The following is a 15,641-nucleotide window of genomic DNA, read 5'->3' as shown; positions in this document are numbered from 1 at the left end:
TATTATATATATATTATTATTATATTATATTTGGCTACTTTTTCCTATTCAAAGCATGCAGCAAAATGTCCTACTTTATACAATTTTCTGCAAGGGTGTCTTCCTAATGAAATTATAAGCGCGTGTCACTACTGATGTTGGATTGATGGTGTGCGTGTGTGTGTGTGCAAATTCATTCACTTAGAATGCTTGAATGCTTAGAATGCCAGCATTCACAGTAATGATATTCTAATCTTTATTATTACTTTTATTATTGTTATTATTCTGACTTCCGTCTTCCATACGTTTTTGGAACTTAGATACTTTTGGCAACTTTCAGAACGTTTTCAGAACGTTTTATAAAACGTTCAAAACGTTTTATAAAGGACATGAATGCGGCTTTTTAAATATCCTTTATATTTATTAAGACTTGTATACTTTTTAAATGCATTGCTTTGATGACATACTCACTGACATCATATAATTACCTTTGAAGATTTGTCTTTGAGGTTTTTAAGGCTAACTTGCTTTGAAGTTTGCCTAACCAGTATATAGGGAAGCGACATTTCGTTTAAGCAATTTCAGCAAAAGCAAAACTTTCCGCAATTTTAAGTAAAACAGCTTAGCTTTTTCATCTTATATCTGATCATTTGACCCACTGAGATTTTAACTTTAACTTTTTTTATGCTACAATTTCATGCAAAACAGGCAACTTTCAATTCTGCTTATTTCCTATATTTTTACAGTTATTTTAGCAAAACGTTCAGCTAGATTTAAAATAGTTCAGCTCCGATTCAGCTTTCACTAAAAGCAAGCATTTCAACTCTTTCAGCAAATACGGTTGCTTTTTTCAGCTTTGCTTGGAAAATCCAGCGCTGAAGCATTCAGTGTATTTTCTTTTTAGAAATGCTTTTTCTAGTTGTTACTCTCAGCTGTCATGCGCCCCCCGTGGATTATGATTCTACCCGGAAGCCTGTTAGTGTAGGAATTTCCGGTTACGTCAGGGCGTCAGGACTCCATTAGAACTGCAGCTGTTTTGAGAGAAACAACAACAAAAACGGGCTAACTGACAGAGCTTTATATTGACAGTCCGCTCTGAGCCCGACAACAAGGCCTCAAACCTGGAAGCTTAACCCTCATTTCCCACCCGGAGCTCCGCCGGCTTCTAACCACGGCCGCTCTCGGTGAGGAAACTCTGGCCTCCGCTTCCTCCTCCTCCGACTCGGACACCGGCGGAGCGTCGCCGCCCCCGCGGAAGAAGCACCGAGCCTCGGCGGCGGAGGGAGCAGGAGAGCCCGGGGCTTCAGCAGTTGTAACAGGCCTCTCTGGAGTTGTCCTAGGATTTGCTACACACTCTTCACACTCTCAAGCCACCTCAGCCATTCACTTTAACCGGAGTATTGTCAACAACCTCAGCAGCAGCATGCAAGCAAACGGGGCAGGACAGGGACAAGAATCCTCAGAGCTATCCTGCCTAAATAGTGCACAAAACGGCGAGTCCTCCTCGGCCGTCGGAACCCACTCTAATGGGCTCCTCTCCAGCACAGACAACGGGAATATTGTCGGTACCAGTAACGGGTCTTCAACTGGGCCTGGTTCGGGGACTTCGGCTCCCTCTACGGCTTCGGGTTCAGATGTCGGCTCGCTGAAAAAGAAGAAACGACTATCGCAGGCGGAGGAAGATATCATACGATTAATAGGGCAACATCTCCACGGACTAGGGCTGAAGTAAGTTTCCTCAGTGTGGCAGTCGAGGAAAAACGCACAAAAGCACCCAACGTTAACGTTAAACATCTGAAATGTAACCTGTATTGCTAGTTTAAGCATGAAACTGCGAAATAGCAGCTGGTTGAAGCGCTATTAGTGCGCTTGTCAGATACAAACATGGGGGGATGGGGAGCTAGCCTGTAAGCTCGGCAGTTAGTAGAAAGAAGGGGTCCATCTTGCACAATAACAGTTAGCTTAATAGCTAACACCACTAGCCTGCGCTAAGCTGTTGTGTCCTGACATTAAACCATCACACACACATAAATACAGCCTGCCATTTGGCGTTTTCACAGTTCAACCAGGAGCTAAAATATGTTTTAAAAGTGAGCAACGTCATGATACGCTAAATAACGTTATACTTTAGATTTCGCACTGAATAAAAGGCATTACATCATCTAACGATTTTAACGCTCAGAAAGCGAGATCCGCTGATTTGTTTTGGTTTGCAAACCATAAGATCAATATCATGGACATAGAAAACACTCAATTTACTCTCGAATAAGCAGACGAGCAGGATTTTTGCGTTTGCAGGGTACGATTTTTTTTTTTTTTTGCGTGCTATTGCGCAAAAATGCGGAGGAAATGTTAATATGCGGATTATTAATGTCGTTTTTTACCTTGATGGTCTGTGATTCTCATCGTTTTCCAGCTTGGCCGCCTCGGGAAAATAACATTTCTTTTTATTCGCAAGACTGAGTGGGTGAACCATTTATAGGCCACATTTAATAGCGGGCATGGTTATGAAAACTGTCCCGGTTATTTTAGTATTCCGAGTGCACTCTTTTCACGCCTCGATCTGTTACTTCGAGCAACTCCTTTATTCATTACTGTAATCACCATTTTATATTGCTACGTCAGGAGCATGATAACTTTGTTCCTAGATTAATGACTTCATGTTTGAGTCACTGTGTTAATGCAATGTGACAACAACGAGTCACAAAAAGTGAGGGGCCTGTATTAGGGCATGGATTTATTTGAAGATGCCAGTCAGAAGGCTAAGCGAAAGTTGCTCCTGAATTCAACAGAATCTGTTGGTTTCATGGCGAGAGAGGAATGCGCTTCCTATCAGCTGTTTTAGATGCAAACGCAGTGTGCATCTGTGTGTGCATGTTTGTGCATGAGTCTTATTATAGCATAGTGTGATTTCAAGAGATATATTTCTTGTCCTCTCCTTCAAAGTGGCTGGGGTAGCCACTATTTGATAGCTGATTATCGGTTATCTACCTTCTTCTGTTCTAAGGCAGTGTAAAAGGCATCTTAAATTGCTCTGTTTACAAAGGATGGCAGTGATGGGGATATATGGCAGATGGAGAAATTCAGGTGAAGCCAGTGTAGCACTCAGCTGGATGATAGGCCTGGCACAGAGCTGCTGCGCCACTCCATTGATACCTGAGAATGATGTCATTATTGCTGAAGGTGTCAGCCTCCCCCCATCCCACTTTTATTATCTCACATATACACATCTTAGCAAATCTGCAATCTGCTTTTGGTGGTGGAATCTGCTTAGCAAAGAGATGATGATTGGACAGATGGTTGCAGTTCATGGTTGACAGGTTAAAAGGATGATGTCAACTGCAGTCGGAGCTCGGTCCATGTTAGTGACCAGCCTACTGTCCAGAAATATGGCTCTCATGACACAAGTGCTCTGGACTGGTTTTACCCTGACGTTGTTAGAGAAGAAATTGTCTTCATTCCATTGTCCAAGACATTGAAATTATGCCCATGCTAAATTTTTTTTATTGCATATCACCAATTTGTTATCCCTATATAAATGTGGAATTGTCTTACAATCTGTTATAATGTTATACATGATTAGATATTCAACAAAAGTTGGATCATCTATCTAGAAATAATCTGTCTAGTAAATAAAATTTTATATATATATATATATATATATAAAAATCTTTGAGCTTGATGCATAAGGTTTCCTTTGTTTCCTTCAGTCCTTGTTCTCTTTTTTTAGTCCATCTGTCTTGCGTCTCTATGTCTGCCTAACTTTGTCTGCCTCTTTTCCTCTCTGTGTGTATATCTGCAGTCAGACAGTGGACCTGCTGATGCAGGAATCAGGCTGCAGACTGGAACACCCCTCAGCTACCAAGTTCCGCAATCATGTCATGGAGGGGGAGTGGGACAAGGTTTGTCTTCTGTTACCATGGTTATATATCAGCACTTTGAATGATGGGGAATTAGTGACTGTGAATAGTGAATGGAGGGTTTCTTTGGGGTGGGGGGCAAGAAGCAATGGTTATCTTGTATGAATGATATACAAAAGCAAATATGATTTCTATTAAGAGTTGTTAAAGACTGCTGGTAGAAATCTGATCTGGTAGTTGTGTTTCAATACATTATATTATTGATCACCTAAACTGATCATAGTTATGCATATTAAAAATTATATTTTATAACAAGACACATCTCCAATCAATGTCCTAATATTGTATTGAAAGATACAATAGACAAAATTATATCAGAATAGCCAAATTATAACACAGCATTAATGCCAGATGGTGTGGGGCGTCACTGTGCCAAAAAATGTAGAATTTGAAAACACTAGTTTTATATGAGTACATTTGAAGGAGATTTAAGGTGATTGTCTTTTTAAAATCACCAGTCTTAGGTTTGTTTCCCTGGTCTACCGCATGGCTCTCATCCCAACCTTTCACAGCATACACTTATGAAAGTGCAGTGTTTTTGAAAATTGCCTTGTGAATCTTTTGGAAATATGAATTTATGAATATCTACAAACTGGGAAATTACCATAAGCATTGAGCTAAGTAGTGGCAAATGTGTGGATGTGGCACACTCATGTGTCTCTATAAACCAATAATAAACCATCGAAAACTTTGAGTTTATTGTTATTAGTTTATAAGTTTTACTTTATTAGTTTACTCATGTTAAACAAAAATTGACGATAACTTCAGCACTTCTGTTGATTTTATTAGTTTCTTTTAATGTGGATGGGTGGAAACTGCTGCACTAACCATTTCTCTCTATCTCTCCTGTCCATCAACTTCCCTTTGTTTCGGTCCAGGCTGAGAATGATCTCAATGAGCTGAGAGCACTGATGCATTCTCCCAATGCTATTGTGGTAAGCTCCCTTTGCAGAATGACAGTTGGGAGGCACAGCTGGATTTTCTAGAATACTATTATTATAATGCAGGGCCACAGACTGAACATTAAAATGTTCTGGATAATGCCTTGAAGTTTTGTTTGTTTTTAATGTGAGTTTTTTTAGTATTCTATGTTTAAACTTAGAATCTTTGATTCCTTTACGTGGTTTGTCAGACAAAAGAAGTGATTTAATGAAATCCCACTGGGCTCTTGAAACCTGATCAGTGTTTCACAATTTTTTGAGAAAACGGTGGCAATACAGTTAATGATAAATTCATCAGGAGTTGCAGTTGTGGTTTCAGACCAGATGTTGTTTTGACTTGTTGTTAGTGTAATTGAAACTAATGAACTCAAAAACTAATGATACGCAAAATAATCTGTATTTTGAGATGCACTACATCTACTCTGGAAAAGTATACCCAAATATTTAGAACCTAATTGTGGATGATAGATGAAGTTGAGGGATGGAACAGAACATCTTTGAAAACAACAAATTTATTGGTTTATAAATTTGGAAACATGAAAGGTAGTCACTCCTACAATTTTCTTGTTACAACAAAATAAAGTACATACATGTGTTGTGTACTGAAAGCAAAGGGGTATGATAGTACATACTGTAGCGTATCAGTTTAGAAATCTGACTGAGGCCGGCCAGTTAGCCCTAGCTGACAAGTTATTTAGGAATCAAGGAGCTCCAAAAATGCTCCACTGTTTCTCACTCAAATGTAGTTTGCTCTGTATCAGAAGTCTGCTTAGCTGCCATTACCAGTTTTTTACCTGCATCTACTATGTGATGAGCCATTCTGTATGTTGAGTTGTAACAGTTCAGTGTTCTCATTGTCTAAATGATTTTAACATTACAGTTCTTGACCAGGTTAACTTATGTCAGTGGGTAGTTCTAGAGACAGATGTCTGTGAGCTCTTTATTTGTAGACATTTGTGGGTGGATGTTCTTTGAATTTATCTATAGTACATTTAACTGTGCTTATACCAGTTGTCAAAGCAGCAGGTCCTACTGCATAACTGAGATAAGAAAGATATACCCGGACATGCATGAATATATTATCTCACATGCTGGTAAAATAGTAGTTTAAAGGGATAAGTAGTTTGAATTTTCATTCTATGTGTATTGTCCTCCTCATCCTGTTTTTGATTTTTTTAATGAAATCTTTCTGTATCACCCTTCCTCTCCTCAGCGTATGAAGTTTCTGCTGCTCCAGCAGAAGTACTTGGAGTATCTTGAGGATGGAAAAGTCCTGGAGGCTTTGCAGGTGCTCCGGGGAGAGCTGACACCTCTCAAGTACAACACAGATCGCATCCATGTTCTCAGCGGGTATTGATACAAGTTTAACATTGCACATTTCTTATAACAGCCATCAAACAGTTTACATTGTCTATGTAGGAAGAAAACCTGCAAACGGCTACTAAATTCACCAGTGCAGCTCTCAGATAGCTCTGTAATCACTAATGATACAACTCCCACTACTTGTGGTGAGGCATCTAAAGCAGATGAGATTTTACTAAAAATTAACTTCTGCATAGTGAATTATTTGTGTTAGACGTTTGTCAGGTAACAGAATCAATTATGTGAAAAGAGGCTTGTTTGTAATAGAGTAAGTGACAAAGTGGCCCTTAGTATATAGTTTCAGTACCCTTGGCTCTTGTTTTCAGTCCCAAATTGCTAAATAGAAGATTTCTTTTACAAATGCTAAAATTAATTCATATATCTGTACTCTTATATTACCTTTAGCCAAACATCAACCTGTTTCTTCTACATACCTTTTACTTTCAAAAGCTTTGTTGTGTACATTAAAAGTGTGTCGATTTTCAAATGAGAACCACTGCTCTAAGCCATGGTCTCATTAATACAAAGTTTCTATTCTCTCAGCAAAGCAAGTAGTATCATACATTACCTGATTAATAAATTGGAATTGATCACAATAAGCTGTTGATTTGTTGTCATTTCAAATCAGTCAGCTGTATCCAAAGGTGTCCTTGACTCTGTCATCACGTTCCTCAGTATCTTCATATGATGCTCCTATTTAACTTTTAAAGCATATTGCATTTCTGGAAACTAGAGGTTTTATTGAATGACAATATTTATTTACATTAATTATTGCTTATCTGCACCAATTGTAATCTGTGCTGCACCACATCTTGTGCTTAGAGGAAATGTAGTACTTTTTCTTAATTATTAGCAAACTACTAACCCGTTTGTTCATTGTGAAAACGCCAGTAATTTAATTTTAGCTTAAACATTTGTTGGGGGTTTTCTGCAGGTACCTAATGTGTAGCAATGCTGAGGATTTGAGAGCCAAGGCAGAGTGGGAGGGCAAGGGCACCGCATCACGCTGCCGATTGCTGGACAAATTACAGAGTGAGAACATGTTTCTATGCATTGACTCTGAAAAGCTAATAGATGTTGCTTGAGTGTACAAGTAACCTGTACAATATGTTTCCTCTCCTCGTAGCATACTTGCCACCTTCTGTGATGCTGCCTCCCCGACGATTGCAGACCCTGCTGCGGCAAGCAGTGGAGCTGCAGAGGGATCGTTGCCTCTATCATAACACCAAGCTGGACAACAACCTGGACTCAGTCTCTTTGCTCCTGGATCATGTCTGTAGCAGGTTGGTACTATACTGTTCCAATGTAGTTCAAAGCCCTGAAAAAACTTTTGTGCTGAGTTGAGATACTGCAGGATCCAAACCTAAATGAAGCACATGCTTTGAAAGCCTTGGTGTTTTAAAATGTTATTTGCATCAGAAGTCCTATCCTATCTATCTTTCCTATCCTTTTCCTCAATAATCTACACTCATAAATGACAAAGTTAAAACAGAATTTTAGAAATCTGTTTAAATTTGTTAAAAAGAAAAACTGAAATATTGCATTGTATTCAGAATGGTGGGGCCCAGTGGGGCAGGAGGCCCAGTGGCTCAGTGTTAGAGCATTGGGTTGGGATGCAGAAGGCAGCAGGATTGAATCCCACCGTACCAGGTGCAGCCCCACCCAGCCCCCACGGGTAACCTTGGTGCTGGTCCAGACCTCGGATAAAAATGGGAGGGTTGTGGCAGGAAGAGCATACAGCATAAAAATTAATGGGAAATCAACTTACGGAACACATTCAGCTGTGGTGACCCCTGAAGGGCCAAGCCCATAGCTGTTGACTATTCAGCATAGTCAGACCTTTGTATGCTACTTTTGAAGCTATTGAAGCACCGTTGGCAGCAATCACAGCCTTAAGCAGCAAGTCCTCTCAAGTTCAGTCAGATTGGATGGGGACTATTGGTAGACAGCTTTTTCAGTTCTCTCCAGAGATGTTCAATAGTGAGTACTATTAAAGTAGTGAGCTACTTTAGTACCTTTACAGAGTTGTCCCCTAAGCCACTCCTGCATTGTCCTAGCTGTGTGTTTAGGATTGTTGTCATGTTGAAAGGTGAAACTTCGGCCAGTCTGAGGTCCTGAGTGCTGTGGAACAGGTTTTCTTTGAGGAAATATCTGTACTTTACTTCATTAACCTTTTCCTCAACCCTGAACAGTCCCCCAGTCCCTGCTGCTGAAAAACACCCTCACAGCACGATGCTGAAACCACCATGCTTCACCTTAGGGATGCTATTGATGTTGGTGATGAGCAGTGCATGGTTTCCTCCAGGCATAATAAGAATTGAGGTCAAACAGTTCAATCTTGGTTTCATCAGGTGGACTCCAATCAAGATATAGAAACATCTCAGCAACAATCAAGAAAAATGGGTGGCACCTGAGCTAAATTTCGTGTTGTTGCAAAGGGTCTAAATACTTAAGCCAGTGTGATATTTCAGTTTTCCTTTTTTCATTCATTTGCACACACTTCTGAAATTCTATGTTCACTTTGTCTTTGTGGGTTACTACTAGTGTAGATTATTGAGGGAATGAATTTGAACGATTGGTAGTATCAGGTATCAGGCAGCAACATAACAAAATTGAAGGGGGTCTGAAAACCTTCTGAATGCCATGTGTGTGTGTGTGTGTGCTAGAAGGCATTACAGAGCAGGTAAAGGCGTTAACACTTCGGATGAGAACTTATCATTGGTGATATCACCATTTTAGGATTTTGACCTTTGTTTTGTCTGTCACAGGAAGCAGTTCCCTTGTTACACCCAGCAGATTCTAACAGAGCACTGTAATGAGGTGTGGTTCTGCAAATTCTCAAATGACGGCACCAAACTAGCCACTGGTTCCAAAGACACTACTGTCATAATTTGGCAAGTGGACCCGGTGAGTGTGACAACTCTGCAGGCACGTTTATCTTTTATATGGTATGTGATAGTAAAATATTCTCTAAAATATTCTTTTTTTTATATGAGGATACATAGATTTTTTTATTACTTTTTTCCCCATAGATGTTATTATTATTATTTTACATGCCTAAATCTCAACTTTTAGGGAAAACTAGCACTTCTATTTCTTTTTATTTATAATCTATTTACTTTTCACTAGTTTACCCTAATTGTAGTAAATAAGATCTCAGTGACTAACAGTCCTCTAATCACATGTCCTCCATATTTGCTAGGACCTAGTAAAGACTTTAAAAAAAGATTCTTTGGGATTTTTTTCGTCACCCAAAATTTGATTGAGCTGACTCTAGGAGCAGCCTGGAAGCTTAGACGTCTTGTTACTTCTTGCTAACCCGTTTGCACAATTGACTTTAGTTTAAATACTATATCCTCTGTGGCCCTAATATAATGTCATCATAATCATTTTTATCCTGTCTTTGAGCAGGAGAGCCATCAGTTGAAGCTGTTCCGGACCTTGGAGGGTCACGCGTACGGAGTCTCCTACTTAGCCTGGAGTCCCGATGACACTTACTTGATTGCCTGTGGACCTGATGACTGCTCTGAGCTCTGGCTCTGGAATGTTCAGGTAATATTTATATTTGCAAGTTAAAGACTTAAGTTGGTTTTAAATATACATTAGCCAGGGGTCGGCTTGCATATATACTTGTTACACCTCTGTGTTTCTGTATTGTAAGGAAAAGCATGTAAAAATCATATCAAAGACTTTTTACTGAATTTGAATAAGACAGCCTTTGGAAAAGCAAAGTATACCTTGAGACTCATAGATATTCTGTAGGCTGAATGTACTCGGTGACCTCTCCTTGCCTTCTTTTCCTTCCACTCCCATTTCATTTATAAACCACTCCCCCACTTAACATTTCTTCTGGCAATCTTGCGTTTCCCTTTGACTCTGTCATTCCTCTTGTCGACCAGACGGGGGAGCTGCGAACCAAAATTTCCCAGTCCCATGAAGACAGCCTGACCAGTGTGGCCTGGAACCCTGATGGCAAACGCTTTGTCACTGGAGGACAGAGGGGACAATTTTACCAATGTGTAAGTGGATGGGTGATTATTTGTATTTTTTTTAGTGAATTGATTTTATATGATGCATTGAAAAGTACGTTTTGAATTCAGTCAGTGCTGAATGTATAGTGTGGTTTGCAGGCAAGTGAGGTTTACATTGGAGGGGGATAAAAAAGGAAAAATATTGTATGTGAATTTATGGTATATGTATAACAGTGGTTAATTAAGGGTTGTACCAACCTTTAACTGACAACCGCTACAAAATAACTGGCTGTTTAGTTAAGACCCAGATTTCTCCTGTTTCAATAAGATGGCCGCCTGAAGGCTTTCCCACTGATTAAAACACTCAACTTTAATTTTAACTTCAAATTAATAATTTAATCCTTGAAGATAACATATTTTTCCCACACAGAAGTTATTTAAGACTGGATCCTGAGTTAAATAAATGAATAAGTTTAAATATGTCTCACTGGTTAAGTGTAGGTTCCCTTTATCTAGTTGTTGGTATTCAAAGTGGTTCACAAATTTTTTGTGAACCACGAGAGATAAGACCCTGTGTTTGTGTCTGTGTTTTAGGACCTGGATGGTAACTTGTTGGATTCCTGGGAGGGTGTGAGAGTGCAGTGCCTGTGGTGCCTGGGTGATGGCAGGACAGTGCTCGCCTCAGACACCCATCAACGTATCCGGGGGTACAACTTTGAGGACCTTACAGACAGGAACATGTGCGTTAACCCTCTGCCGTTTGTAGTGTATACGTTGTAAATTATTGAATATTTACTTGAAAATTCATATAAGACATATAAGATACATAGAATTCCATATCAACTTTAGTATGTAATGTGCGGCTCCCTGCCTGTGTCTTATTTACTTTCAGAGTTCAGGAGGACCACCCTATCATGTCTTTTACGGTTTCAAAGAACGGAAGATTAGCTTTGTTAAATGTAGCAACTCAGGTGTGACTTTTAATCATCCTATTGGCATTATCCTTTTATCACACCAGCACTCTGTTTTGAGAGGCAATAAACAGGTTGTCTAATAGTAATATGCAACCTTCTCTAGGGAGTGCATCTATGGGACCTTCAGGACCGGGTACTGGTAAGGAAGTACCAAGGTGTGACCCAGGGCTTCTATACCATTCACTCCTGCTTTGGAGGACACAATGAAGACTTCATTGCAAGCGGCAGCGAAGGTTAAAAAATAGAATGATTAAGGCTGCTGTTTATTGTAATGCACTGTTTGTAGCACTTTGACTTCAGAATCTCATTCCCTGAACTTTGTTGAGAGTGGCTTATGTTGAAAATGTTGTTTTAATATGTTAAACTTTTTTATGTGCTCTAGTATTCACTACTGTGTATGTGCTTTTAACCAGTTATATTTCTCTTTTGATCTCCTCCGACACCCCTCTACAGACCACAAAGTCTACATCTGGCACCGGCGTGGTGAACTACCCATTGCTGAGCTAACAGGCCACACACGCACGGTTAACTGTGTTAGCTGGAACCCGGCCATCCCAGGACTCATGGCTTCTGCTTCAGATGACGGTACAGTGCGTGTCTGGGGTCCTGCTCCCTTCCTTGACTCACAAGAGGCTGACGGATTAAATGGTAATTGCCATATTTTATTAGGTGTGTTGTACCAGTGATTGTTCTAAAGCTGCTTCAATGTACAAGCCAATGCAGCAGCACGAAAACCATAAAGCTGTGAAAACTTTGTGATATATATTGTAATTTTGTATCTGTGGGTTTAGAGACAAATTTTGCTGTTGCTGGTTGCTATTAATATTATTGCTACCTTTTTTCAACCACCAATGCAGCAGTCATGTTGACCTAATGTCTTTTTTTTTATCAGAGAACTGCAGTAATATGGACAGTTGATGGTCATTCATGGGGCGTCTTTAACAACAATCCAAGAATCCCACAATGAAACAAAATCTCAATGGGCGAATAAAATCTAACCACAATCTAAAGAAAGCCAAGAATAACTAACAAAAGCCACCAAGGCAAAAGAGATAACACAAAGTGAGAAAATTTTGTCTCCTGACTGGCCTGGACAAAGTGGTGGGATGATGATGGACACTTTGAAAATTCAGGTCCTCATCTAAATACCTGATCCCAATCCAGAGGCCTGGAAATCTAGTCATTGCCCAGCAGGATACGACCGCCATCTACTGATGAGCTGTAACAGCTGTTCTCCTCCTCCAACTGACCGTTCTTCCCCCATCTCACTGCATGGTTCTCAGCCATGCCAGGTCCTTGCAGAGTTTTCCAGGAAACCCACTTCCACCTTGAGCTTGGAGCACATCAAGTCCCCATGTTGCCTCCAGACAGACACCGCAGACCAGCTATCTACTAATTGGACTGTCTCTTGGGATCTGTCTGCTTATTTGTCATGTTACCTGTATAATGTCTCCATTGACATGGGTGGGGTGTTGTCGGGGGAGGATGATGCATAGGGGGATAGAGCAACTCTTTTGTATGTATGTTTTCCCTCTTTCCTGCTAGATTCTTTAAATTTGATCTGTTGGTCAAAGGCTGAAAATCCACCATGAAAACACTGACCGACCAGCTGACAAAAGAACACAAAAAAGGCTATGCTAAATGTTGGAATTTTTTTATGATAGTCATAGCATTTATTCTCATTTAAGAAGTGAATCTTAGCTTAAGTAGTGCCCGTGGAAAGCTTTAGCTTGAAGATTCCACTTTCTGTTTGTCGACATTAGGAAAACAAAACTTTTTATTCCTTAATTTAAATTCTAACAATGACAGTTGCTGTATTGATTCCCATCCCCTCTGTCGAGCTAGCTATCGCACAACTCCATTACATCTGCCTAAAAGACAGACAGACAGATTCATAGGTCACATATCAGTGAGGGGGTCAGACGTTGTTGAGGTGGGGTGTCCACTGCCAGGACAAATAACCTTTCTCAAGGGGCAAGAATTCAAAAGTGGGTTCAAATGCATCTCTGATAGCTTGCCCATGACAGCTGTCCCGTGTGTGTGTGTGTGTGTGTGTGTGTGTGTGTGTGAGAGAGTGTGTGTGTGTGTGTGTGAGAGAGAGTGAGAGTGAGTGTGTGTGTGTGTGAGAGAGAGTGAGAGTGAGTGTGTGAGAGTGATTATGCATGCGCACATAAGTGTGAGAGTTGATATTTGTGGGTGCAGATTTAATTGGCGTGTTTATTTTTTTTTGTTTTTTTTATGTGTTCAATTCACACCAGCAGAAGATTCTTGCCCCCACTCCTCTCTATGCTCCTAATACCATAGAAAAATTGTAAAGAGGATTTTAAACCAATTCTAAGTTATCCAAAGCCCCAAAGGGACCTCTGTCTGTGGAACAAAGAATACTTGAGAGCCATTTTGTAAAAGGAAAAAACTTTTTTTTTAATCTGGGGCTTTGATTTTTACATTTGGAGTTTTTTTTTTTTTTTTGTCCTTACAACATGGCATTCACACAGCACTAAGGTTTTGGCATTGAATCATCATTGTGGTGACGAGAAAAGGAATGAGGCATGTTAAAAAAGAAAGCTGTAAGGTGATGTTATAAGTAAAGGATCTTTTCATATGAGAAGTTAATGATTGTAATAAATGGGTGAGTAGTTAGTAAGGCCAGAACCATGATCTGAGCCAACAGTGTTAGGGAGTGTTGTTGCAATCCTAAAACACACACAAACTGCCTTCCTGTTCATACAGTTGCACACAAACCTTCAGTATGTATGACATCCCCCCCCTACCCACAGCACTTTGAGTGGTCTTTTGCTCTCTTGCACCTACTGCAATGGCATAAATCCATAAGGTTGTCATGGCCTCGTGGTCGCCATACTTGCCATACTTTTGGCTTAAAACATTGTATTGGCAAAGACCTAACAGGAGATTGCTAAATGACTGAGCCCTCTTTATGCTTCTATGCACCCGAATGCAGTGACTGATTACAAAACACAACCTTGTGCATATAAGGCATAACAGCCTCAACTTGAGGGTACCACTCTAGGAGCTTAGAGAGAATTGAGCAGTAACAACCCATTTGCTCTCCAGCCAAGTTATTCAGTGGTCAGTGCACCATTCAAAGCTTTCTTCCTCCCTTTTTCAGGGTATGTAATGACTATTTGCTACAGACTGATATACAGTAAACAATGTTTAAAAACTGCTTTTCTGTCTGTTTTTATTGAACTTTTTTGTTACTTTAATTTTTGTTCACATTATATCATTTTTTGGTTGACTTCTATCCCTGTATAATCATATTAAAATATAACCAGACATTTGGAGTCTTCATTTTTTGTAAACCTTATAATCCCTCTAAACTTTAGTTTAAATATATATATTTTCTTTACTTTTTTTTTGGAGTTTGTTGTGTTTTATCTACCACTACTATTACAAATGAATATGCACAGTAACACCCATGCCAATAGGAGTGGGAAGAGTGTGTTACCTTCAATCAAATCAGGTTTGAACTATCCACCCCTCGCCTTTAAAGAGTTTCCTTCATGTGATAATCTACTTTTATTGCATGTCTATGTAATTGACCAAAATATCTCTCTTGGTGTGCCATTGTTGATTGGCAGTTGCCACTTCTCTGATCAACATCGAAGCCAAATCACTGGAGACAGACAGTGGTGTTGTCTGTAGGTTTTGTGTGTGGTGGTCTGATATTCACTCACTGGAAACATTTCTCAACTCTTGAACCACAGAATGGACTCCTTTTCACACTCGTTTTTTTTTTTAGAAGAACCCAAACAAGAGTTTCAGTATAAAGTCCATGATTAACCTGCTGGTGGCAAATGCTATGTCTGTATGCAACCTGTGTCTGCTCTGTTCTTTTGTCTTGAGTTTACCAAGGGAGTTGTTTCTGATTTAAATATGTCTTATTACTCTCTCAGAGGTGATGGTGGTGGGTAGGGGCTGGGTGGGGAATACTAAGGGCTTACTGTAGCATCTCTAAGTTCCTTGGACTAGGGTGGGAGGGGGTGATGTGTGGGTTTGCGTTTAATGTGTTATTTACAAAAGTGATTGTACTGTTTTGTATTGTTGTGTAGGAAAAGTGTTATGTATGCATATTTTCAATAAAGCATTCAGGGTTTTGAAAAAATAGCGGATGGATGATTGATGGGGCAGACTTTGTATCCCCCAAGTTTATGGACAACCCATTACATGTCCAGAAATCCCATTTTACCTATCATTAAACACATAGCCGTGATTCAGAGGACAGTTTCATCCTGAATCACTGTTTTGACAAAGCATGTGAAAAAAGGGGTCACAGGTTGAGAACACAGGGGGTCATTTAATTCTACATGGGTTTAAAGCCCTGTCTGGGGCCAATCTTTCTGCCAAGAGTAGTGCTAAAAAATTATAAGAAACTTACTGTCCCAGAATGCATTTCAAATCAAAACTGCTTCTGAATTAGAAAGTATGTGCAGGTATGATGTTAGAATATATGAATATCCTCTTTGCTGACCCCAG

At 39.8% G+C, this 15,641-nt stretch overlaps 1 protein-coding gene across 2 annotated transcripts; it reads left to right on the top strand.

Moving 5' to 3' along the window:
• The first annotated feature begins 955 nt into the window (after nucleotides 1–955).
• On the top strand, nucleotides 956–14,441 carry wdr26b (WD repeat domain 26b). Of its 2 annotated transcripts, none has more exons than XM_067481369.1 (14): nucleotides 956–1,707; nucleotides 3,782–3,881; nucleotides 4,778–4,834; nucleotides 6,054–6,190; nucleotides 7,137–7,234; nucleotides 7,329–7,485; nucleotides 8,971–9,130; nucleotides 9,614–9,754; nucleotides 10,102–10,221; nucleotides 10,768–10,913; nucleotides 11,066–11,144; nucleotides 11,251–11,380; nucleotides 11,601–11,795; nucleotides 12,040–14,441. In XM_067481369.1, the coding sequence occupies exons 1-14, from the start codon at nucleotides 1,403–1,405 to the stop codon at nucleotides 12,063–12,065; spliced, it is 1,851 nt and encodes a 616-aa protein (XP_067337470.1). In that variant the 5' UTR covers nucleotides 956–1,402; the 3' UTR covers nucleotides 12,066–14,441. The 2 variants fall into 2 exon arrangements, with proteins under 2 accessions (XP_067337470.1, XP_067337471.1); XM_067481370.1 differs by having other exon boundaries at nucleotides 957–1,707; nucleotides 8,971–9,109.
• The last annotated feature ends 1,200 nt before the right edge of the window (nucleotides 14,442–15,641 follow it).

The sequence above is a fragment of the Channa argus genome, chromosome 17 (assembly GCF_033026475.1).
Source record: "Channa argus isolate prfri chromosome 17, Channa argus male v1.0, whole genome shotgun sequence".
Classification (NCBI taxonomy): Eukaryota; Metazoa; Chordata; class Actinopteri; order Anabantiformes; family Channidae; genus Channa; species Channa argus.
This window is presented reverse-complemented; position numbering and strand designations above follow the sequence as displayed.